The 25,535-nt window shown below is 41.3% G+C and overlaps 1 protein-coding gene across 1 annotated transcript in view; it reads left to right on the top strand.

Annotated features, from left to right (window-relative positions):
- Positions 1-23,387, top strand: part of ppp2r5b (protein phosphatase 2, regulatory subunit B', beta) — a 30,408-nt gene extending 7,021 nt beyond the window's left edge. The window contains exons 2-13 of the mRNA XM_041031462.1: positions 8,887-9,083; positions 11,516-11,617; positions 12,504-12,596; positions 13,026-13,156; positions 14,231-14,290; positions 16,867-16,975; positions 20,120-20,173; positions 20,726-20,776; positions 20,882-21,001; positions 21,187-21,314; positions 22,178-22,279; positions 23,159-23,387. Of these exons, the coding sequence (XP_040887396.1) occupies positions 8,887-9,083; positions 11,516-11,617; positions 12,504-12,596; positions 13,026-13,156; positions 14,231-14,290; positions 16,867-16,975; positions 20,120-20,173; positions 20,726-20,776; positions 20,882-21,001; positions 21,187-21,314; positions 22,178-22,279; positions 23,159-23,387 (1,376 nt within the window). The remainder of the gene's footprint in view (positions 1-8,886; positions 9,084-11,515; positions 11,618-12,503; positions 12,597-13,025; positions 13,157-14,230; positions 14,291-16,866; positions 16,976-20,119; positions 20,174-20,725; positions 20,777-20,881; positions 21,002-21,186; positions 21,315-22,177; positions 22,280-23,158) is intronic.
- Positions 23,388-25,535: the final 2,148 nt, after the last annotated feature.

Raw genomic sequence — 25,535 nt, 5'->3', positions numbered from 1 at the left:
ACATTTGCCTGATTGTACTATCAGCGCTCTGGATGCTGTTTACCACATCAAAGTATGCTTTTGCAATCCTTCTGTTTCTATGGAATAATAGAAAATTCATTTAAAATGCTCCCAGTGCTGCCTGCACGAGAACAAAAATACACTGCTGCCTGCGCTTCATAATGTATTCCAAAAAATGGGCCACTTTCACTGACAAACAAGGGATTAGAAGGAAAACATGCTGTCAGACATGCACGTTACAAAATCTTAAAGACAACATCATAAATTAGAATAGAGTTAAATTTTTAGGACCTATTGTAACAGACCTGGTCACATCTGCATTTATTAATTCATCTCAGTGGAATAGCCACAATTAATGGATTTGCTTGCGGGGGCAGTATTAATCTGTGTGAGTCTTTCATGTCGAGGTTTAAAATGTGACCCAAAAGCAAACCACCTTGGCCTTTGAGGGAACGTACAGCTGAAATGGAGGAAGCTATTAGTACCTAAACACGCTTTAAAACTGAACCATGGGTGGATATTGATGTCAAAAGACCAACTGTTGTTGTGCACTCTATGTTGCATCAGTGAAACACTGCAGACATATGGTTTCTGACAGAGGCCCTGATGTGTTTCAGCTGTGTTTTCCTGCTTAGATATCATTGCTCTCATTTCCTTAGGCCGCGATGCTGCAATTTGTCACAGAGGACATATTGTCCATCCAACATGTGGCATAACCTCACATGAACTGTCTCACGTGTTGATCTTTGCGTGTTTTCATTCCCATTTGTCCAGCATGTGTGTTTGTCCACATTATAATAATGAAAGTATGGCAGGCTCAGTTTGAAATGTGCTGTTTACTGTAAAACAGTCACCTTCTCACACAGATTGTATGTGGGAGATTGAATGACTGAGTGTGTTTTTGTGTGTGTGGATGTGTGTGTGTGTGTAAGGGAGAGGCTGGCTGGCTGGATGAGCCTGGTATTAGGTTACAGAAGGCATGGAGTAGTTTTTGCTCTATGACTGTCTCAGATCAATTAAGAGGGAGAGAGGGGGAGAAAGGGAGGCGGGTGATGAAAGAAATGGAGTGGACGAGGAAAGAGGAAATGACTGAACATTAAGCTGACAGGTGGAGGAGGAACAGTGGGAGGAGGAGAGATAAAGAATAATAATAGAAAAAAAAAAGAAAAGGCAGAGGATATTGCTGGGGAGAGGGTGTAGCGATGCAATAACCACGACCAGTGCTGTGTCACTGGAGAAAGAGGTGATTCTTAAAGAAATATGCTAAAGCTCGGGCGAACAGGCTCTCTGATTGAATCACTACAAGTTTCATCTTCGTGGATGTTTACTGCTAAATGTGCTCTTGTGGCTCTGAGGCAGAGCAAAGCTGAGTAAACAGAGAATATCAAATACTGGACATGCAGAGGCGACGTGCTGCGAATCGGTCTTGAGGGAAATTGTGAGGGAAGATTTGTTTTAGATGGGATGAAATATTGAAAACAGAAAATAGGAGCAGAAGTGAATTTTGCTGGACAGAGCGTTCTTCCAGGTTCAGGTCGTGACGAATCACAACCAGTTAAAATAAAAAATGCTCTGCTTCAATCAAGGACAGGAAGATGTGAGATTTTTTTTTCTTTTTTCATTCATTGCATTTCCTTGTTTCCTCGTCCGTGCCTGACGTATACGCTGCTGTAGAGCAAACCAACAGATTATTATTCAGCATGTGAGGGGTACAAAGCTGCTAATCAAATGTTGAGGATGTCTCCAGCTGGGATAACCGTCTCCCGTATTTGTTTACTAACTGTCTCCGATTTGTGTTTACATTTCACACAGCAAATATTGCCTTCGGGGGGGAGAATTTCAATATCTTTAATTCCTGAAAGTCATTCTACGGTCAAGGAGAAACTGGAGTTTTAGGCAAGAGAGGAAACATTTGATTCTGTTGATACTAATGGAAATCTATTTACTGATAGTGATTCAGCTGATTGTATGTAGAGCAAGTGACAAAAAGTTTGAGACAATAGAAATGATGGCCTGTAACACCCAGCAGGTCTCTGTTCATTATGCTGTGTGTTGGAAATGTGTATAATTAGTAACAGTGGATTATTTAAAGATGGGCTTAGCGCGCCACTTAATCTTTTGCCGTGAGTTCGCCTTGTCTTACAAGCCTTTGTCACAGAGAGAAGTGGACTTTTCTGTCTATGCACTGAATACGCGTGTAAAGACTTTCTGCCATGTTTTGAAATCCACTGCCATCTCAGTGCAGCGCTGTTTTTAACCAGCAGTCTTCAGATAAAGTAGCTGTCACTTTCATTGTTATTCATTAATGAGTTTCACTTCAATCGTTTATGTTTTTCACATGGTAGACGTCTTAATTTGGTATAAGACTCTCGCTTTGTGAAGCTCCTTAATAAGGAGCATCAGAAACAGAAGAAAAAGATAAATGCCGAGTTCTTAAAAACGAGAAGTCTGCACCGACTTTTGTCAACACGGAATCTAAGGACATAATTCCTGTAATTCTAGGTGTAAATGATTTTGACCCTGCAGGCATCCTGTAGTATCCTTTATCTTCCACAAAATAATCTTTCTACAAAATTATCTTTAAAAAAAAAAAGCTTTCAGCCAAATCCCACAGTTTTCATCAGCAGAGTGAAATTAGGTCTCTTTCCTTATAAACTGTGTGACCTCCTGTTATCACATGACGTACGTTCCATACACGTGAAGACGACTGAGCCTAATTCAATTTGTTGATGAAGATCATGAGATGCGGTTGAAAGCTTTGAGAAAGGATAGAAAGTTTAACTTTCACATTACACATAGTCATCTGATGCATTGTTAAAATAGAAATATTGACATGTGCAGCTTTAACCACATGTTAAGCACTGTTTATTTCCCACAAGCAAAATCCTTCCCCAACATTAATCACACCGTGGTCGTCACCTGCAGATGTTATACACAAAATAATCATAAAAACATCATCAGTGGATATAATTCTGGATTTTTCAATAATCACTATTAATGTTTTGGCCTGTCTCATTATCATTATATCCTCTTTTTTGTTTTTAGAAAGAAAGATGTTGAGATGCTCTTAAAAGCTTCCATCGACACTGAGCCCAAAGAGATCACGGTCATTGTAAGTGAAGTTGATTCTGACCCTGTAGCGTTTGGAATCCAGCCTCTGTTTCTCTTATGTTTGTAAGTACAGAGACAATTCCATATCCAGATAAGTATCAGAATATAATCAATTCTTCCTTGGCCCAAGACCGATCTGTGCACCAAATGTCATAAAAATCTGTTTGTAATTTGGCGAGATCTCCTGCTGACAGACAGACAGGCCGACTGTGAGGAATAAAACATAACATCCTCAGCAGAGAACACAAACCTGTCCGAAAACGTGCTTGTTTTCTTTCCATTTCTGTCAGCGGGAGAGGCTTGATTATCAGTAACATACAACTCTATTTACATGTTTTATGCTAATTCCCGGGCAGTCTCATTACCTATTCTCGGTACCATCACCAAGTGACTGCTTCCAAGAATTTCCTGCTCTAATTTAAAGCAGCGGGATGATTCGTCCTGTTCTCTCTGTTTACTCTTCAGTCTTCTTGAAAATCTGAAGACGGGCGACAGGAGGACGATGCAGTCAATCACACGTGATAACATCCCTCCTCATTCTTCTTTCCAATCATGCTGTTGTGCATGTTTCCTAGACTGTTTGTCATGTCGTGCATAGATTGTGTGTTATGTGGAGGATTAGATTATTTAGAGATGGACTTACAGTGCGTCACCTAAACCCCTTAAGGTGATATTTATACTGCCCCGACTTCTACTCTGCATGGTGTCTCACTTCTGATAGCTGCTGTAGCTCCTTCTACTATTTATAACTGTCTTTCTCTTCTTCTGCCTCTATCGCTTTCTGTCTCTTTCTCCCCTTTCCCCCTCCCTCCCCATCTTCCTCTCTGCGTCACTGTATCTGTGCATTGAGCATCAGTGTGTGCTTAATGACAGAGGTGCAGAGGCGGCTTGGATGGCAGCTAAAACAGAAGCTGTCCTCCTCTCTTTCTGTCTCCCTCTGTCACACACTCAGCCCCAAACAGAATAACTGTTATTTAAAAACTAGATCTGTGCTTGTTCATTAAAAAAAAAGAAAAGAAAAAAAAAACAGCCTTGGAGAGGTGGATGGGTGGAGGAGAGGAAGGGAAAGATGGAGGGAGCAATGTAGAAAAAGAAGGGAGGTTCCTGGTGATGGAGAGATGTGAGAGAAGCAGGGGGAGAAGGAGGAGGAAGGGCATGATGTCATCTTTTAACCCTATACCGCTCCCCTCTCCTCCCTCCTGTTTCCTCCCCAGATTCTTCCTCCTCTCCTCTCCTCTCCTCCTCTGTGTCTCTCTCCAGCAGGACTATATTTAGAGCCGTGCAGCTGTGTATGTGCGCGTTTGTGTTTTGATGCAGGGTGGTTGGCACAGCTCAGTCGTATATGTTGCTGCTCCTTTTACCAAATCCATCCACCACCTCTCCTCTCTCCTCTCCTCCCTTCTCCTCTCGCTCTCACCATCTTTTCTACGTCACATGCTGTCTTTTCCCTCTCTGTGGTTCAGGTTCTTTTTTTTTTCTGTCAGCCTCTCGCTCTTCCTCTTCTGTCCGTTTAAAGGATGAGGCTGGAGCTGTTCTATATTTTTCTAATGGTCAACAAGTCCCATTAAAAGATCAGAACTAAAAATGAATCCACCCTGCTGACATGTACTGTCTACGTATCCCAAGCCTGGTGTTCTTTATTCCTCTGTGCCATCAGGCTCCATTCATTACGGTGAGCATAGTCATAAACACACAGGGTTAGCTTTTGTGAAAAATGACAGTGTCCAGCTGTTGCAGTAAATTACTGATCCTCTTCTAAAACATGAAAATATACATTGGGACACATTTTAAAAGGTTTATAACATTAGTATGAGCCACTGGGCTTTGGGCTGAGAGCCACAGAGTACTGAAGTTAAAAACTGACAAAAAAAAATTATAAATGGTAGAAATTCAATATTTTTTTGTTTTCAAATTTCAATTATTTAAAGTTTTGAAAGAAAAGTAGCTAATCTGATACTGTTCATTCGAGGGAAAATAATTTCTCACCAGACCCCACCTGAAATCTGGCTAATATCATACAGCACTCCTCAGACCCACTTCTGTTTCTGTAAAAGTAAAAGTGATTCAGTAAGTAGTTTTCTAAACTGAATTTACGACCTGTCTCCCTTTAGACTTCAAAGTGAAGAACTGTTTTCTGACTTTTTAATCAGCCCTTTACAAATAAGCTTATCAACTTTTTAATAAAGCTCACAAGAATCATTACACAATATCATCTACATAATAAATTGCTTGAAGGATGACATTACTATTTCCTAACTTATTTTTTTCTTCTATATCTTATACACACTAATTATGAAGTGAAATTAGATTCAGTGCTAATAAAAATATTGAATACCATAAAACTGATTTGTGCAGCTTTAAAAAAGAAGACAAATTAAGCTGCACGTTTTTAAGATAATAACTAAAGGGATTTAAAGACAAAAGTAATTGTTCTTTGTAGGTGAGCATTTAGAAGTTTGTTTATTTGCACGGTTGCTTGAAGAACAATAGCAATAAGGACGGCGATACAAAGCTCCAGCCACTTTGTACTAGCACCAATCACTAGTTTCTAATTAAGGAAATCATGAGTTGAATTGCTTTTGTTAAGCTGCATTGTGTTTCGTTTGCCTGCTGTACCGAGCTGTTTTGACATGCTTTTATAATTGTGGTAGTGTAGCTTTGGTAATGGTGTGCCATGTTGACAATGAGAGCTCAAATCTCCAGGGACTTTCTGAGTTAATAAAAGTGAAATAAATAAAGACGTGAGATTTAACTACATGCGTTCAACGTCTCATTTGAAGTTTTATATTCACAGCTCGGCAGTTATTCAAAATCCCACTTCGGATTGTCAGAAACAGGAAAATAGCTCAGTCATAAATGACTCGCTTGCTGTGATTAAGACTTAGTTAATATTCTAATCACTGCACTGACACGACATTAAAGGCTGCTTTGAATGGACGAGTGTGGAGTGACCTACGTTGACCTAATAATAGCACCGTCAAAAGGAAACCTGAAATTCACTTCACTCAGTATTACCTCAGTTTGGTTTCTCTACTGCCTCATCTTCTTTTCCTTCGCTCTCCCACACTTGCTCTCACATGACCCACCAAGTCCCTTCATCCCCTTCATCTTCCCTCTCTTTTTTCTCACCCACCGCCTCACTCTCTTTCCCCACAACACTCATGCACAGTTCATCGTTGCCTTTGTCTTTTCACCTCACTCTGTTCTTTTTTCTCAGTCCCAGCACGGCACATCTTCATACAATTACTCTCCATTAAAAATGGATTAGATTTCACCTTCACAGTCTGTCTACAGAGGGAGAACAGGAGGGAAGGAGGGAGGGGAGGGAGGGGGACGATGGAGAAAAAGGGGGGGGCTTTGAGAAATCAGGAGAGGACGAAGAGATAGGATGGATACAAAGGGGGAGATTAGGAAGGAGCAAAGCAAGGAAGGGTAAAGGAAAATAGAGGGGTGGAGAAAGAATGTAAAAAATGATAGAAAGAGGGAAAGAGGTAGAAGGATGATGAAGGGTCAGGAGGATGAAACGACTGAAGCCTCAGCTATCTCAACCAACCAGAAGACACGATTACAGAGGGGGGTTTGTGGTCACCGTTCAGATTTAGACTGGTATTTATTCTCCCGGCAAAGTCAGAAGGAACCGTTCACGCTCTTAAACTTTTCACACTTGTTTTTCGTCACAAATAGTCAGAAAATCGTGTGAACTTCTTCTATCACACAATTGTCCAGTCACCGAGAAATGGCTGCGGTTCAAGAACAAACTGACCACTCAGTACTGCTCCGTGGACGGGCTCACAGATGTCAACACTGGATGTAAAATGACCACAAAGGAAGGTCACAGAGAAGGTTTATGCAGGTCACGTCTTGAACGTTTCCTGGATGAAAAACAAGAAGTCAGGAAATTAGGAATATAATCTTCTATTTGAGTTTAAATTATTCTTCTAAGTATTTCTATATCACCAATCTAGGACTTTATCAAACTTCTGCTTTGTCAGATCACCACTAAAATATGGAAAGTATAGTCAGTCATAACTGATAAAATAAAACGGTCACTTTCAGTGTGTGTCTTCGGCCTCGACACATCAAGCAAGGGGCAGTCCTCGTCTTTTGTTGTGCAGCTCTGTGCCAAAGTGAGCAGATGGTCCCGGCGTGCCCACTGGAGGTGAGGGGGTCTGGGGGCTGGAAGAGTTCCAGTCAGCCCCCCCCCTTACCCTTACTGTGATTCCCACCTGGGGGTTAAGAAGGGTTAAATCTAATCCGCTCCTGCTATGTTTGTGTATGTGTATGTGTGTGAGAGAGAGCCGTGGATCATCCTCCTTCCAACTGCACAGTTAGTCTAGACTGCTTCCCAGCCATTGTATCCTCTCGGTAAAGCTGTATTTTCTTGCTCTGACAGAGGGAGATTATTTCTACAGGACTATAAGAGCATTGAGTTTCAACGTACCCCTAGGTTATGCTACTGAGCATACACCAGCAGAAACGGAATAACGTCTGTCCAAACCTTAATAGTTATTTTGTGTACAGGAGCCGAACTAAAGCTGCAAAGCTGTTTTCCACTTGAAACTATTTATTATGGACATTTCCAGTTCTGTAAAGAAATAATAAGACAGTCTTTTAAAGGGTTTACAAGTTGTAACTAGTGGCTTATAACTTTTACAACTAACCGTAAAACATTATGTGACAATTTATTAACTATAAATAAAGCAATTAGTTACAGATGATGAGTCTTGTTCACATCTTTACCTACTGTAGATTTGTAAGGTAGAGCTTGGATTTAGATTTCAGTACCACTATTTATTGGTTTACATATATGGTTTTTCCACTAGAACTGGGAGGTTTGAATGTTGTTTTCTCTCTGTATATACTGGCTCTCTCTGAATATATCGAATATTTCGAGTGCTGGGCACCTTTCAGTGCAGGACACACTAGCATGAAGGCCAATGCGGCAGCCAGGCTATTTTCTAAGCATTTTTATATAATTTATCTAAATATAGATCTCTTACCAGCCTCACATACATCTGACTTATACAGGAATCTAAAATCTGGATGTTTCACTGCTATATTTAGCCCTTGAGTCATCAGTCATCTGGTTACAGAGAAAAAGACCTGAGCATTCCCATTTAGCAGCTGTCAAAACCTGTAATTGTCTATTATGGTGTTTGCGTCATTTTTAAACTTTTTTGCGTGATGCTTTACACGTTGCGCTGCTCGGCTTCACACCGCCTCAGGCCCGTGGAATCAATTTAAAACTCATTGTACTTGTTCAGTAATCCATGGGCATCAACCACTTTCTCTACATCTGTGAAAAGTGGAGTTTTCAGAGGTACGAGGTTTTAGTCTGACGGCCGGCAGCAGGTTGTTTCATTGTGACGAACAGGTCTGGGGAACGAATCTGACAGGTAATAGGACTGAGATACAACATAGCCCTCTGGAGGAAGGTGTGTGTGTGTGTGGATGGGTGTGTGTATGGATTCTAGCCACTGTGTATGTGGGTGTGTACGAATGTGTTTGTAGATTAATAGTCTGTTCTCTTTCCCTCATTACCTTTGAGAGAAGATCTAGCTTGTAGAATACATCTCTGTATACTCCAGCTTGCTTTCTCACTCTCCCACTTTGTCAAACAATTCACTACTAAACACAAAGCACCTTTCAGGAACGCCGTCGGATCTGCCTGAGCTGCATCTCCTTTTTCTGTCCTTTAACATTCTTGTCTAACTCTTTCTCTTTCTCTCTCTCTTTCTCTCTCTCTTTCTTTCTTCCTGCTTCTCAATCATGCAGACGCCCCGGTGGCAGAGTTACACGACCTGTTCTGTAAGAAGCTGCAGCAGTGCTGCGTGCTGTTTGATTTCCTGGACTGCGTGGCCGACCTGAAGGGGAAGGAGATCAAACGTGCGGCTCTCAACGAGCTGGTCGAGAGTGTGGCCACCAGCAGAGGAGTCCTCATCGAACCTCTCTACCCAGAGGCTATAAAGATGGTAGGAGGGGCGGTGAAGGGAGGTTAGGGCATAGTTAGGGGTTAAAGGTTGAAACAATGGATGAATGACAAATGTGTAAACGTGAAGTATCCCCCCCAAAAAAATGGCATCAGAGCACAGACCGGGGCAAACAATCGTCACAATGGATGAGCATATAGATCAATAGCTAAATGGATGGAGGGAGAAGAAAAATATAGAATGCCAGAAATACATTTCCACAGGTGAATCAATCCTCATCAAATGCAACACCTGGAGGCTCTACCCACAGCAAGAAAAGACATGAGGAGAGGAGGAGGAGGGATGGAGGAATAAAAGAGAAAAGGTACACAGTATGATATCCAGCTGTGGAGCTCTGCTGGAGTCACCAGAGGCTATAAACAAAGGTGCTGAGAGAGGAGAGGAGAAGAGAAAGGAAGACAGGGGTGGATAGATAAAGGTAGGAAAGGAGAGATAGGATGTTTGCAAAGGGTGCTAAGAAGCAATGGGCTGCACAGATGGCAAGAAAGAGAGGGATGGAAAGGAAAGATAGAGTGGTGTGCGTGTTAGAGAGTGTGGACACAGAGCACCAGAGATCCCGGAGGATATAAAGAGGAGGAGAGGAAGAAGGGATTGAGAAAAGAAGGGAAAGCGAGTAGAGGATATAGATTTTGTTATGGAGTGACGTTACCCAGAGGATGTGAAAATGCTGATAGGACAGAGGATGGGGTGGAAGGTTTAATGTGTGGCCACAAGCTTAAAAAAGCTGAAATTATTAGGAGGCCAATAATAGAACTAGGGGATAGTGCTGCACAGGTTAGAGCCAAAGTGCTGCACCACAGAATGAATGTAAAAAAAAGGGGGTGTAAGAATAGGTCCAGAGCTATGATGCCCAGAGGACAAGATTTGATTGATTCAAGATTTGTGTTTCCCTAACACTGTTCTATCGAATTTTATTTGTCCAGTCTATTATAGATATCATGTAAATTGGCTTCTAATGTGGAACAACACCAAAAAGTGATAGTTCCCACTAGGCAAACATATCAGTCATTTTTCTTACCTAAGTCCAAAGCCAAGCTAAACATCTCTGCAAGGCTTTATCTGAGTTTGACTTCAGCTTGGCTCTACTTTCTATCTGTGCACTATGTTATAGAGCAGGGGTCTGCTGCAGGCATGTGGCTCTTTCATCCCTCTGCTGTGGCTCCCTGTGACTTTGGGAAAATAAAGAATGAGGATTTTATTTAAATGTAATTCTAAATTTGAGGATTACGGTGATCTTGTAACATTAAAATAAAACGTTTTTAATTTTTTTGTCGCTCCAAATATGCGTCGCAAACGCCGCTGTGCGACACCCAGTGGCAACAGGTTGACAGGTGACTGCATGCTCCAGCGCACGTGTAACGTGATGGCGGAACACAGGAGCAGACGGCGTTTTTGGTTCGCTGCAGGTGGATCATTTAAGTTTTTATTTCATTCAGTACGAGGAGGGTTCAAATAGACAGTGAGTATTTTATTTGAAAGTAAGAATTAACCAAGCGTCTATTTTTTAAGTTCAAAATGTTTTTGTTACATGCAGAAATAAAATTCTGTGGGAGACGGTCCAAATAGCTCTTTGAGCATTTAAGGTTGCCGAGCCCTGTTATAGAGTCTAATTCACAACATCAAGTTTTATTTGAACATAACACTTTATGAACATTAGATACAAAAGGATATTGTGCATAAAATAATGAAAGAAAGGCTAAAGGGTGAGAGGGAGGGAAAATGAGCTGAGAAAGCAGGTTTTGAAAGAAAGGGGATGGAAAGATGATTGGATGGGCGAGGTAAGAGAGTATCTACTCTGTGTATTAAACTTTATTGGTATAAAGGATTCAGAGAACCATACTGTTGAAGAACTGTGTCAGAAAAGGAAAGAGCTGCAGAAATGTTTGGACATTTTTGAAGTTAAGTGAGTTTTACATGGTCAAATTAGGATATCCTCCTGCAGTGAGAAGTTAAACTCATACAGACAGAGGTGTGGAGATGAAGAAGGAATGGAAAAGAAAATGCCGCTGAATAAAGGGGGATTGGGATTTATTGTTTGTTCCTCACCATACAGTTGATGCACTAAATGGCCAGTGGAAATGCATTACTTGAATAAATCATGATGTAGCGAGCAGTCAGACTGTGAGCAGACAGCAACTGAAGTTGTCTAAGACCGACCAGAAACCAAAAAGCAGTTGTGAAGGCATTTTTTTTTTTTTTAACTGAATGACATTTGGTTCTGGCTAATCTCTCTTTCCACCTCTCCACCCTTTTCTCTTTTCACTTCACCTTTCCCTTGTCCTCTTCCTTTGTCCGTTTCCCTCCTAAACCCCCGCTCCAACACATTTTCATCTTTTCCACTCCCTCTTTTCTTCCTCTTGTTCCCATCACATTCCTTCCTTCTTGCTCCCTTTTTGTGTTTTTTTTCCCCCCAGATCTCAGTAAATATCTTCCGGACTCTCCCGCCCAGCGAGAATCCAGAGTTTGACCCTGAGGAAGATGAGCCGACACTGGAAGCCTCCTGGCCACATCTGCAGGTACATCATATCCACACAAATTCATGTTGTGATAAAATTATGACCATGTTTACATAGTTCCATACATTTCCCTGGCAGAGGGTAAAGGGAGGAAAGGACAGTTGCTGTTGGAAAGGATACGTTCAGCAAAATGTGTTGACTTTGGTATTTTTCTCCAAAAGGCTGTTGTGATGCATTTGCTTTGTTATTTAAGTAAAACACAATGCAGTGTCAGTAAGTGCCATGAAAAATGGGCCCTACTATACTTTATATACTATATTTGGGAGGGCGGACAGTGCCGTAATGCACACAGCCCCCACCAGGTGTTGGTTTTAATGCAGCATTCAGCATTTATCTGCTCATAAACACGCTCTGCCTGAGCCTGAGGTCCTGTGGATCAGTTAAAGCAGCATTTTAAAGCAAGATTTTAGGAAAGTGTAAGTGTTTTATTAGCCTGAATCCCAAAATGGAGCTTGAGCAAAGAAGAACTCCTAAATAGGCTTGTGTGATGTTTCCCAGATGACGTTTGGGTGTGGTGTACAATCACTTCTGCACCCTCAGGAGGAGATGACTCAAAACATAAGTGTGAAGTCCACAGTGTCTCACCTATCTAAATCTTTTTCCCTTTCTTGCTCAGTTGGAATCTCGTTTCTTGTAGAGAGTTTTATGAGAGGATACCACCCTCATATCTGTCTGGTCAATATGAATCCACAGCGTGCAGTCTGTTGGCTTAGCTTAGCATTAAGGTTGGAAAACAGGGGAAAGCGTGGCTCTCATCGGAAGTACATCAGGTTTTATTTATATTAGTTTAATCTGTACAGAAATCAAAGTGTTAGTGGTTTTAAGGAGAGTTGTGTGTAAGAAGACAAACACAGACTCACTAAATGATGTTTTTTGCCTCTGGTAGCTGGTGTACGAGTTCTTTCTGCGTTTCCTGGAGAGCCCGGACTTCCAGCCCTCAATGGCCAAACGCTACGTGGACCAGAAGTTTGTCTTGCAGGTAATCCTCTCTCCTTTCCTTCCCTGAAAAATGCCTTGTCAAAATGCCTCTAAAATCCAAATAAATGGGAAGATATAAATAAATGAAGCTCTTTGAAACACACCTAGTTGTCCTCTTCAAGTGCTCCTGCATTTGGCATCTAGGTTCGGGTGCAGCATAAAACACTGACTTAAAGATGCCACACTTCTTGTTGTACAACTTTTATCTTTAGCTTCCTGCTTTATTTTAGAAATTGATGAGAAAAATAACATTTAATGTATTATTATGTAATATTTTGCTGTGTATCTATTACCATGAAATGTTCAAATATTCAAATTTATTTTTGTTAGGAGCTGGGTGTTATACTGAGGAGATAAGAGAATGAATGCAGTCACAAGTGCAGGCATATCTGTTTCTATAATTATCTGATCTGTGTGTGTGTGTGTGTAGCTCCTGGAGCTGTTTGACAGTGAGGACCCCAGGGAGCGGGAGTACCTGAAGACCATCTTGCATCGTGTCTATGGAAAACTACTGGGCCTCCGAGCCTACATCCGCAAACAAATCAACAACATCTTCCTCAGGTACGGGCTGCAGTTTATCCATCCAGTGCACGGGCTGTAAAAGCACTTCCTATGGTGCTTTAACGTCGGTTTTAAAATCAAAATCAAACATTAGTCAACAAACATGAAGCTTTTAGCTGGGAGAAAAGCTGCCTCTGTGACCCTGGTAATGTGTTTTTCAGGTTTATGCGTCGCCTGCATAAAGGCTAAACAGCACAAAATTCACAACTTTAAACCAGCTCTTATTAAGGGATAACACTGGATACTGAGGCTAAAAGCTTGGTGAGGAGCTAATTGGGCTAATAGAACTGAGACTTGAAAATTTCCAAAACAGCTGTTGCTTTTCACTGTGACATCAGTCTAATTTATCTCATCTTTGCTCGGCTTTAGACACAATAGAAACACAGAAAGTAGAAAACGCTGAGGGAACTTTTGGTTCCAGCAGCAGTTCCTTAATTTTAGTTTCTGGGTTTCAGTTCCTGATACTTGAACTTCTTAATGGAACTTGGCTAAGAAAAAGCTGTATTCTGCCAGACATAGACAGACATGCACAAATATGACTGTGCACATTTGCACAGCCATTGATCTTCATCCTGCATCTATGCTGAGAGCTGAATCATTGTGTAGTGACACGAGTCTCATCGAACGATCAACAGCTTCAGACAAAAACACTGTGATGGACAATAATGTTTCATCTCTTTCCTTCTCCAAATGTGGCTGCGTTTTTGTCTTCTGTTGTGTTTGCAGCATAATTCAAGCACGACAGAGCTGCAAAGCTGCAACCAGCTCTGTTTCTGTTTGATTTAAGTGGTTTTTAGTATCATTGTTTGTGCCCTGTGACAGGTGCAAGGCCAGCATATTTCCTTAGCTCTTGTTGTACTTCTTTTTCTTCCATTTCTGGGTTCACGGAGGCTGCACAGGAGTTTAATAATGGGTCACTCTATGCAAAGATAACAGAATATGTTTTACTATTTCTACATTTGCCATCCTTCTTTTAGTTGCTTTTACTACTGTTAAGCTAAAAACTGTTTCTTGATCTACTGACATATCATTCCAAGTCACTCTTTGTGTGTGTGTGCTGTCTGTGATCTTCAGGTTCATATATGAAACTGAGCACTTCAACGGAGTTGCAGAGCTGCTGGAAATCCTCGGCAGGTTGGTCCTCACCAGCACGCTCACAGACACGTTTTGAAGTATACTTTGCTGCCCTGGAGGAACGCACACTTTATATTAAATCGTGGTCTGATGAATGTATTTAGAGTAAAGCTGAATAACAGACACTCATAGGCTTATACACACATACAGCATCTGTTCGCGGCCAGCTGCTTCTATTCACGAGACAGCTAGTAACCCAGTGAATTAAACAACTATGAAAAATGGTGACAAAGCATAACTACAATGGATTTATTCTCATTTTTCATTTATCATCATCGCTCTCTCATTCGTATCAAGGGAACACAAGGGTGTAAAGCCCAGTGGAGTGAGAACTGGAGGATGAGGAAGGGAGGGAAACAAGTTAAGGTGGAGGGGTGGCAAGAAGGAGAGGCAGAAACGAGAGGGGGGGTTAAAGACACACATGAGAGATGACTCAGAGGTTTGTGTAGTTTGTTGTCTCTGCGGCCGGTGAGAGAAATATGAGGAGGACAGAAATGAAGAGAGATCAAGGAAGGAAGTCAAACTGATAAACAAACATGTCTTGCTCTCTGCCTGAGCTCATCCACAAATCAATGAGAACAAGAATGGAAAGATGACTAATAAAAAGAAAGAGGGGGTTAGAGAAAACGGAAGCTGGATATAAACAAGGCGAAATTATCTAGTTTGTTTTCCTCACTTGGTCCGTGTTCAAGACGGTAAAGGAATACTTGAACATTTTGTGAATGCCTGTCAGCACCTCCAAAGCTACCCTGCACACACCTTATGTGGTTAAGCTGTACATGTACCGGCTAACTATCTTTATTAGCATTGTTAGAAGGCTCCTGTTGTTTAGAGCGACCACAAAGACAAATCTGTCAGTCGATTTGCTCTTCATTGTTTGTCTTTCTCTGAGGAGCGTGGCCATGTTAAGCTACATAAAAGGAAAAGGTTAGTTACTGTGTCTTTGGACTTATTTGCATTCTCTCTTGAAAAAGAAAGCAATGAATATTTGCTTTTATCTCAAGGACACTGTAGTTTCTGCTGTCAGTCTCACCAAGAAGTTGGCGAGTGGATCCAAGCGCTTAAAGAAAAAACAAAAATCTGTAAATATGTGAATGTCAGCAGTGAGAACAGTTTCTGTAACTTCATATGCAGTCGCACGTTTTATGTAGACATGCACTAAGTTGATTGTTAGCTACAATCTTGATAACATTATTAATGGTTTTCAATAATGGAGATAACTGTGTATTCATTCTCTTCAAGTCTTTGCGCTTTATCATGTTGCAGCTCTGAGACTTGTTTTTTTTTTTTTTTAATTCAAGACAATTACGAACATTTCTAAACGTGAATAATTGTGACAGCACTTTGAAGATGATATGACATTATATCACTTTAACCCCAGTAGCATTCATGATCATGTTAACACAACATGTCACAACACTCCCTGTCATCATATTCTGTTAAGCAGAGACTATGCAGACATAGGAATCCTGAGCATCGAAAAGCACATGACACTAAAGACAGTTTTTCTGGCAGAAAACTTAAAGATGGAAATGCAGCGCTTTATCTCTCAATATCCTTTTGTCCTTAGTGTTTATAGTAGATATATATATATATATATATATATATACAGTAAAATGTCTGTAGTGGTGACCTTTTATATATAATTATATATAACCTGCATTTCACCTGATCACCATGATCAGAAAGCGAGATCAAAAGCGGACAATGACTTTTGAGGTTTGAGAATTGCAGGTTAATGGAGAGCAGAGGGAGGAAGGTAGAGGAGAGGATGAATTCAAGGTGAGAAAAGGAATGGAGGGATGAGAGATGGAGGGAGGATGAGTGAGTGAACAGTCAGTGAGTCAGAAGTGGAGGAAAGCGGGAGGAGGGAGAGCAGGAGAGGAGAGAGAGGTTTGTATTCATGTTGGTGGTAACAGAGGTATTTATAGCTCCTCCCACACATGGAGAGAGGGAGAGAGAGAGATGGGCGAGGGAGGATGCATTGTACAGAAAGAGGGAGAGAAGAAGAAGAAGACAGAGGTATTCAGAGGAAGGGTGAGAGGGAGGCAGAAAGGCAGATTAGAGGAACAGCAGGAGTGAGATGTTATTGAGGGAATGTTCTGTTAAACAGACAAAGATGCTCTTAGAAAATGAAGGCAGACAGACAGTCTGCTATCAGGCAGGAAGACTGACTGACACAGAGACGCACACAGAAAAGTGCCAAACGGCTCAGAGTGCTGCTAAATAAGTGTCATACTTTCCAAGTTTAGTTCCCACTGCTCGTACTTGTCTGTCTGTAGGCTGAACTACGGCTATGTCAGTCAGTGGAGTAGTGAGCAGAGCGGACCACGCATTTGTCCAGTCGCTTGGAAATGGACTCAGTACAAGAATAGACTCCACCACACAGACATGCAGATGTGAACTGGCTGTTTTTGGACTAATATGTGATGTAAATAAATCATCTTTGCTGCTCTCTGTAGGCTTAAAATACCTACTTCATTACAGAGAAGCTGGTGAGCAAACATGATAAAAAACAAAAGAGTAACTGTAACTGTAACTTTATCTGTCCTCTCGTCTCCTCTTCTCTCCTCCAGCATCATTAATGGCTTCGCTCTGCCTCTGAAGGCCGAACATAAGCAGTTCCTGGTTCGGGTCCTCATCCCGCTACACACAGCAAAGTCCCTTTCCATCTTCCATGCACAGGTCAGTGAGATGATCCCAGATCTGCCTGTATTTTCATTTTTTTTGTTTGCATAATAGACTGTTTTGACACCCATCCATGTTTTATGTAACACTGTGCACTGTAATATCTGTCACTTACGTTTTTTTTTTGTCTGTTCATATGTTGTTGGTTTTTTTTTTTTATTAAAAAGCTTCTTGATTGTGTGATTGTGTGTAAGAGCCACTGACACTATTAAATCAAACCCAGGTTGCTTACATCCTTTAAGGTTAGTGTACAGTTCTTCTCCCAGTTGAAACATCCTTTACTGGAGGCTTTAGAGACTCATTCACCACCTGCCATATAATCTGATCGGCTCCTTCACTGTACATCCTAACCTGTGTTTTGGTTCTACCAGTAATCTGACAAAGGGGTTTGGTTCCAATCAGCATCACACAAATCTCCTATTAAAAGTGTTTGTCTCTCATGTTTTATGAAATAGTTAGCAGCGTCAACATTTGTCTTCAATATAACCTGCATGTGTTTGTATAAAACCCAGGAATCAGGTATATATGATACAATACCAGTCAAAACAAAGGCCTAAGCAATGGTAGTTAGTGGTTTCTGCAGTGTGTCAAATCTACCGCTAGGAGGCAGAGTTGAGTCACAGATAACACTGCAGAAAGATGCGCTCACCTTTGAATTACACCCAGAGAGTGTGTGTGTGTTGTGTGTGCCTTTGCTTTGTGCCTGTTCATGTATAACTGTGTGTTTATGTTATCATAATATTTGATGATACAGACAGTAGACAGGCTATTACGTGTGTGTGTGGGCCTGTGCATTTTATTTGTGCCACACATTATTTGATTATGCAGAGGGCACAGTTTGTTCTCCACAAACTGGTCTGTGGGATGTGTGTGCATGTGTGTGTGTGTGTGTGTGTGTTTGTGGGTTGTAGTGTGGGTGGTAGTGTGGGTGGTTGTGTTTGTGTATTCTGGGTCTCAGCATCGCTGTGCCCTACATTTCTCCTCCCCGTCTCTCTCCCTGCGGTTCGCACACATACATTATTCACACACTCGAACACACAGTCAGTTTGACAGGGTCACGGGGGAAACAGTGCGAGTGGACAGCAGTTTTGCACTCAGTAGGTGTGGCTGCGCAGGAGTGACCCACTTCTGGGTCTAAATACCAAGATATAATGTCACAGCAGCACCTTTTAAGAATCTTAAAGGTTCCTCATGACTGTGAAATACGTTTGAATCATTCTTCCTGTGGAGTGTGAAGGGTTTTCTCATTTATATTCATGTCACTGAATTGTAGTAACAGCTGTTAGAGCTATAGTGTGTAGCCACAGAGAGGGTCCAAATATCAAAAAACAAATGCATTGCATTCACATTTTCTAAAATTAAACTGAAATTGATCTTTTCTAAGATCAGTTTAGCAGTTTTGGAAGCAAATTTAACAAGAGCTTTGCCCCAGAGGAGCCCCAAGGACATCACATAGACTTCTAATCGGGTTTTTTTGTCAGTTTGGGCTGATCCAAACATAAACATCAGACTACTTTGCAACAAAAACAAGGGAGCTCACACAGAACTGTGATGTGACTCGGCCCACATCACTGGAGGTCCATAAGAAGTTAAATACAGCATGAGGGGTCCTTCTAAATGCTGAGGGACAGATGTCTTACAGCACAGTCATCTGTTGAAAAATCAGTGTTCATAGATACAGAGCTATGATGTGCTTCAGTGGCCCAATGAAGGGAATTCAAGTTTCAGTTTGACTTTAAACTAAATGAAACTGTGATTAAGTCAGCATGATTCAAAGATAATAAAATAAATAACCATGTTTGTACAGTGCCTGACAGAGAGAGAAGTGCAAAAGCACAGCAAGGTTACTTTTTAATTTACAGGTCCTAACAAATTCACAGGCAAGAGTCCAATATTAGAACTCTCTGGAATGACTTCATCCCCAAAAATAGACCCTAATTTGACCTGTCACCTTGACAAATCAATACTGATAAAATCTCAGCCTTTAAAAGACTACAGTGTCCATAATCCTTAGCCTAACAACGGCCTCCTGCACCCACAAAGCCCGGCCTAACAACAGAATCCAACATCATATTTACCCCAGGCGATTTCTCTAATGCCTCACTAATGCTTTAAATAGTTTGACCGCTCAGAACCCTTATTTTAATCCTCGTCTTTTTCCTACTTTTCTTTTTATTTGAGCTTGACATCCCTGCTTTCACCGATCCCTTTTTTTAGCCTCCGCTCCCTCTTTCTCTGTGCTTCTGTAACCATGTTGTGGTGTGAGTGAAGGACCGGAAATGTTAGGGATGGAGTGAGTGGAGCAGATAAAAAAAAAAAAAAAAAAAGGTACATTGTGAGAAGGGAAGGAGAATAGACAGGAAAAGAGATGAAAGCTGTGGAAGATGTGAAAACCAGACAGAAACAGAGGCAGACAACGGAGCTACAGGTCAATAATGAGACAACGAAAGAAACAAAAAAAGAGCAGAAAGAAAATAAAAACTGATTGTCCTACAAAAAGATGGAGAACAACCATCAACAATCTGACATTACGTCCTCTGCTGTCTGTAACTATAAAACTGGACAACCCAGCAGACTTTTTTATTGGCATTTGAATGTAGTTATCTACGTGTTGTAAAATGGACCAGTACATTGTTAATGTGAAGAAGGCAAAGGTATAAATTGGACAGAAGAGAAAAGACAGAAGCAGAGACAAGAGGTCTAAACTCTATCTCACATTGCCCTTAAGGGACTTTGTGTGTGTGACATCACTCCTTCCGAAGTAAACACACGCACACACAGTCTCCGTCGCCACGGTGCCCACTCGCCACGGCAACCGGCCTGGGTGGAGGGGGGCAACCACAAAACACACACATGCACTCACACACGTACTCACAGATTCGCTGAATAATGGGAAATGATTGCAGATCATATAGGAGGAGACAAGAGCTGATGTAGAACTACACACACACACACACACAGACACCCCTGTGACACACACATATCTCCCTTTGGAAAACTTGTCTTTCCGATCTTAAAGCAGTGTGTAATCCTGAGGGATCAGCACTAAGATCCCCCTTGGCTCCTTCTGACAGCTTTAGGGAATGTGTGTGTTTTTGCGTTGGTGTGTGTGCTCTAACCTCATCTCCTCTGTCCTCACAGCTGGCCTACTGTGTGGTGCAGTTTATGGAGAAAGATGCTACAGTCACTGAATATGTAAGACTATTTTTTTATTACCTTACTAACAACAACACACTTGCTAATCAAATTTAAAGGATAATTCTGTTTTGTTGAATATTGAATGTATTTGTAGTTTTGGCCTTTTGGCTAAAGAAAGTCAGCAGGATCAGTCATAGGTCTGTAGATGTTTTAAAGCTGCAGTAAACATTATTTTTATATGAACAGTGGGTCAAACGATTATGTTGATGAGAAGGATGTCACCCATAGTGACAAATTATCACCCAACTTTGCACTTCCCCTCAGCTCTGCAGAGCATTTTACCATCTTTCAACTCACTGGTGCAGTTCACCAATGTGGCCAGAGGCTGAGTTACAGTACTTATCATAACATACTTCTTCATTCACCAGTATCAGGACAGCAAGAGTGGGACTCATTGCAAAGTTAACAAGCAATTTCTTAATGCACTTGCCAGAGTATGAATATGAGTTAATGGAGATGGCACAGATGGATGCCAGCCAGGCAGCTACCCTGCTGAGCTAATGGCTGCAGAGTTTATTTATATTCATGTGTTTCATATTTTCTCTGCAGATCATCAGAGGGCTGCTCAAGTACTGGCCAAAAACCTGCACGCAGAAAGAGGTGAGATAGCTGATAAAAAAAAAAAAAAAAAAGCATCTTAACATTTTTTCTGTCTTTGGTGTATTTTTAAAAAAAATGTGTGTGTTGGTGTGTATTTGTGTGTAGGTGATGTTCCTGGGGGAGATTGAGGAAATTCTGGATGTGATTGAGCCATCTCAGTTTATTAGAGTGCAGGAGCCTCTCTTCAAACAGATTGCAGCCTGTATCTCCAGCCCTCATTTCCAGGTGAACACTACACCCCTTTCTTTTGCAATAGTGAAAAAAAAAATTGAAATAAACCTAATTGCCTCAACATTTATTATATCAATATAGAAGACATGTCATATCTCTGCAGGACACTATAGATTTACTTGGATAACTTCAAAAGCTATGGACACAAACAGGAGTCTGTGTGTGTGTGTGTGTTTCAGGTAGCGGAGCGGGCGCTTTACTTCTGGAACAACGAATACATCCTCAGTCTGATAGAGGAGAACTGTCAAGTCATCCTGCCGCTGGTATTCGCCACCCTCTACAGAGTCTCCAAGGAGCACTGGAACCAGTCAGTGGCTCACATGAACATAAACACACACAAAATAATACAGCTCATAGCTTTTGTTTTTAGCTTCTTGTCTGTTTGGGTGTAACCTTGAGCTCCGTCACTGTTTGGTTGAAAAGTGACAGCATTTTAAAGCACTCCCAGTTGGTCCTCTGTCCAATTAGAGGTAGAAATGTGTTTTCAGGATAAAAGCATTGGTACTCTGCCTCATCTCACTAGTAGCTGCCTTAAAACGCCTCTGAGCACTCAAACCGGGACCAGTGGAGACCTTTTAAAGAATGCACTTTGATTTTGATTGGCTTGTCGGTTAATTTCTGTGAGGGAAAAAAGGCAACATCCTAAATAAAAGTCATCTGACACCCCGAAGTCAGAGCTGAAGTATAAGTGGAGCTGGACAGATTGGTCCCATTGGAATGTGGACCTATTTTGGAGGGTAATAAATAAACATTTTAGCTCCCAGACACCAAACTCATCCATGTTCCCCCTGTAGGTCACTCATTCTTGTGGCTCATGTTGACACACCCTTGTAATGTTGCATCTAGTTAAAGTGGAGCCAGCTTTATCTATTTTATATACCTCTGAGGTATTTGATCATCATCACTGTATTGTATTTTATTAACTGATCATATTTTTTATGTTATGAGTACATTATGCTTCACAGCTGCTTCAAGCCTCCTATCAGCTAACAGCCTAATACCCTACCAGGGACACGTGAATGATCCCAGTGTTATTATTTAGGCAACACACGCAGGTTGCCAGCGGGTCAGTTTCCCCCCCTAAAACACAAGCTTCTCTGTCTCCTAACCGACAGTCTCATGGGGCGGGAGATCAGCCAGATTAATTATGTTCTATCTCCATCCCTCCAGGACCATCGTGTCTCTGATCTACAACGTGCTGAAGACCTTCATGGAGATGAACAGCAAGCTGTTTGATGAGCTCACTGCCTCCTACAAAGTGGAGAAACAGAAGTGAGTGTGACTCACTCTGTGTGTGTGCGTGTGTGTGTTTGTGTCACTGGATACAACAGTAACAACAAGAGGAAGTAATAGAAGGCTCTTAAGTCATGTTTTAGACGGTATTTGTTCCATTAACCGTCACATTATATTTCACATTGTAAGTATGTATCGCTTAGGTCATCTTTTGAACACGGACCACATGATGATTCCACTTATTTATTACCCTGTTTCAGAGTCAAGATAGTGGACTGGGGAATAAAATATAAAGGAATAGTTCAGCATTTTTTCAGAAAAGTTGTGTGTGCTTTCTTTCCAAGAGTGAACTGTCAGTTTTATTGGTGTGCGAAAAAGTGCGGAGCTGGAGACAGGATGTGTTTAGCCTAGCTTAGCATAAAGACTGGAGAAACAGCTTGTCTCTGGTGGTGTGTAAGCTCAGGTATAGGGTGTACACCCACGTCTGAGCATTTCTGAGGATTTACCCCATACCTACCCAAAAATACCCACATATATCTGTCATTGTCAACATGTGACAACAAATGTGAAGTGAAGGCACATTATCAAACTTTGTCGATAATAAATAATAATGATGAAGAAAACGTGCCAAAATGTAGGACTGTTCCTTTAAAGGAGTTTAAAGGTACTGTAAAAAGAATCATAACATTTCCATTATTCTACCTTCACCTTTTTCTCCTGTCTTCTCTTTATCCTCCATTTTCACTTCCACAATCTTTACAAACAGCTACTGTTTGATAAGGGAGAGAAATATAAATGTGTTGCCTTCGAGTCATTGGATGTGTCATTAGCTGGTTCATCAACTTCCCTCCACCTTTCTATCCTTTTTCTCTTCATTCCTCTCTTCTTCTCTTCTTTCCCTCGAACCTGCCCTTCCAGAGAGCTGAAGCGAGAGAGGGAGCGTGCAGACCTCTGGCGAAGCCTGGAGGAGCACCAGGAGCGCCGGATGCAGATGCTCACCGAGGCCGCCAGGAACCAGCGCAACCTCCAGGAGCGAGGCGAGAGAGGGGACCCGCCGACCCCTTCGTCCCCACAGACGGCTCACTCCGACCAGCCCGAGCCCAAACCCAGCGGGGCCTCCTCTGGAGCCGGGGAGAGCGCCACCTAAGTACTGCTCTACAGTGATTCGATAACACAGGGGTTAGGGGACAGGGAGAAGACATGAAGTTGATGGTGAAAGTGTTGGGAGACAGAGAAAGGTACAAAACAAATCTTTCTGTTTTTCTATCTTGTATCATCGAGGGGGTAGCTTTTTATTTAAAAAAAAAAAAAAAGCGCACAAACTCAGTGATCCAAGGTAAAAAATGTACCTTTTTCCTGATAGAGTTGTGTGAAACTGGTTCACTTTTTGCTGTACACACATTACGTTGCAGATCAGAAGATGAATATTGTCCAAAAGTGCAGACTGTCATTTTGAGTAAAGGCGGGTTTATTAAACTGCAGGTCAGTGCCTAAAATCGGTAGCTGGCCTGCTTCAAACCTGCCTCAGAATAAGAGATGAAATTTCTCTTTTGGTGCAACACTAACCAAGTTTAACATGTGTCTAACTTGTCTTAACATTTAACCAACCGAGTCTGTACTGTGGCCTCGTATTTATCTTTTGGTCACTGATGCTTATTTCATGCGTGGATAGCACAACACATTAATAAACAAACGAAGCAATTTCACACAAATGTCCCCAAAACTATTGCCGCACAGACCAGACCCACAAACCCTCACACACACACACACACACACAAATGCAGGCACATATTTACTGTAAATATGAGAAGACAGAGCTACAGAGAGTGTATCCAGGTCAAACAAATCTCACACACCAACAACTGATTAATGCACCAAAATGTTTCGTACAAACACACACATACTCGCATACACACACGTTCACTCACACAGCTGGTTCTGGCACTAACTCCTCTCTCATTCTGTTGGGTTCCACAAAAAGACGAGCCTAAAGTCCCTCAAGGTTAAATTACCCCTGATGAAGATGATAATGATATAAAGTACAATAATGTTCTTCTTCTTACTTGTTACTCTACTACTACTACTCTACTCTACTCTAAGTACTACTGATAATGATGATGATGATGATGTTTTTATATATATACATATGTCTCTGGATATTTCTGTTGTGTATTATGGGAGAAACACTAGTGTAGCAGATACCATAAAGGGGAAGGCCGGCTCGAATTCTGAATTCACATCACATGTTAACTGTATGAGGCCATAATGTGAGTGCTGAAATTTCAGCGGAGTTCCCCTTTAATAGACCTTAAAGAGTAGAGGAATGAACTGGATCTCTGGTGGCTGTTTTTCTTTTATTTTGAAATTTTGGCCGTTGGTGGTGTGGTGGGTGGGCTTTAAAGGGGTACTGCATAAAAAAAATCCCAAAACATTCCACGTTTAAAGGTCATTGCTATGTAAGTTTTTTATTTAAAGGTGCACTGTGGAATTTTCTTGTAAACAAATTTAATGTTTACATTCATTGTTACTCACCAGATCACATTGTGCGTATCCTTGATGCCTAACAAATGCGTTGAATGCATTTCTCTACCCATAAAACACTTGCATTGCATTGTGTACATCCATGTTTACTAGCTAACAGTGCCCCCAACTGTCAATCAGCAGAAAAGAGTGAATCTAATGGCATGATGTGAATCACACTTCCCGCATGCTCATATCCGATACAAACAAAAGGACGATCCACTCATAAAAACACCACTCCATAACGCCATTATTGGTGAAAACTCCACAGAGTACCTTTAATTTTGAAGTTGCAGCAAACAATAATACTTTTTTTTTTTTTTAGAATATTTTGGTTAAAAATTTAACAAATTTACTAATTTGCCTTGATCACATTTTATCAAGTTGAAGGTTAGAGCCCCTCAGCTTACATCCAAAAATGAATCCGAGCAGATCAGTACGCCCCACCCAACACAGAGGTTACTGGTGGATGAATGAAGTGCACCACACGTGTCTCAAACCAAAAGAGAAACACCATAATCCAGTTGGATTTCTGAACCCAGAGCGTCTGTTCCCTTAGGCTCAGCAGACCTGACGCTGCTAGATGGCGACGGTGACGATGATAACTTTTTCGTTGTGAACCAACAAAAACCTGTTTATTCTTGTCTGATTATTATGATAGAGCGATGGGATAAAGAGAGGGGGAAAAAAAACAGAAAAAAATATTTTAGCAATATTTTCATTCTTTCAGGATAATCTGTGTGTTTTTAGGGGGTTAAACAAGACGTGGGTGTCG

Source organism: Toxotes jaculatrix, chromosome 23 (assembly GCF_017976425.1).
Source record: "Toxotes jaculatrix isolate fToxJac2 chromosome 23, fToxJac2.pri, whole genome shotgun sequence".
In the NCBI taxonomy this organism is placed as follows: Eukaryota; Metazoa; Chordata; class Actinopteri; family Toxotidae; genus Toxotes; species Toxotes jaculatrix.
The sequence above is the reverse complement of the archived record's forward strand: the minus strand, read 5'-3'. Positions and strand labels throughout refer to the sequence as shown.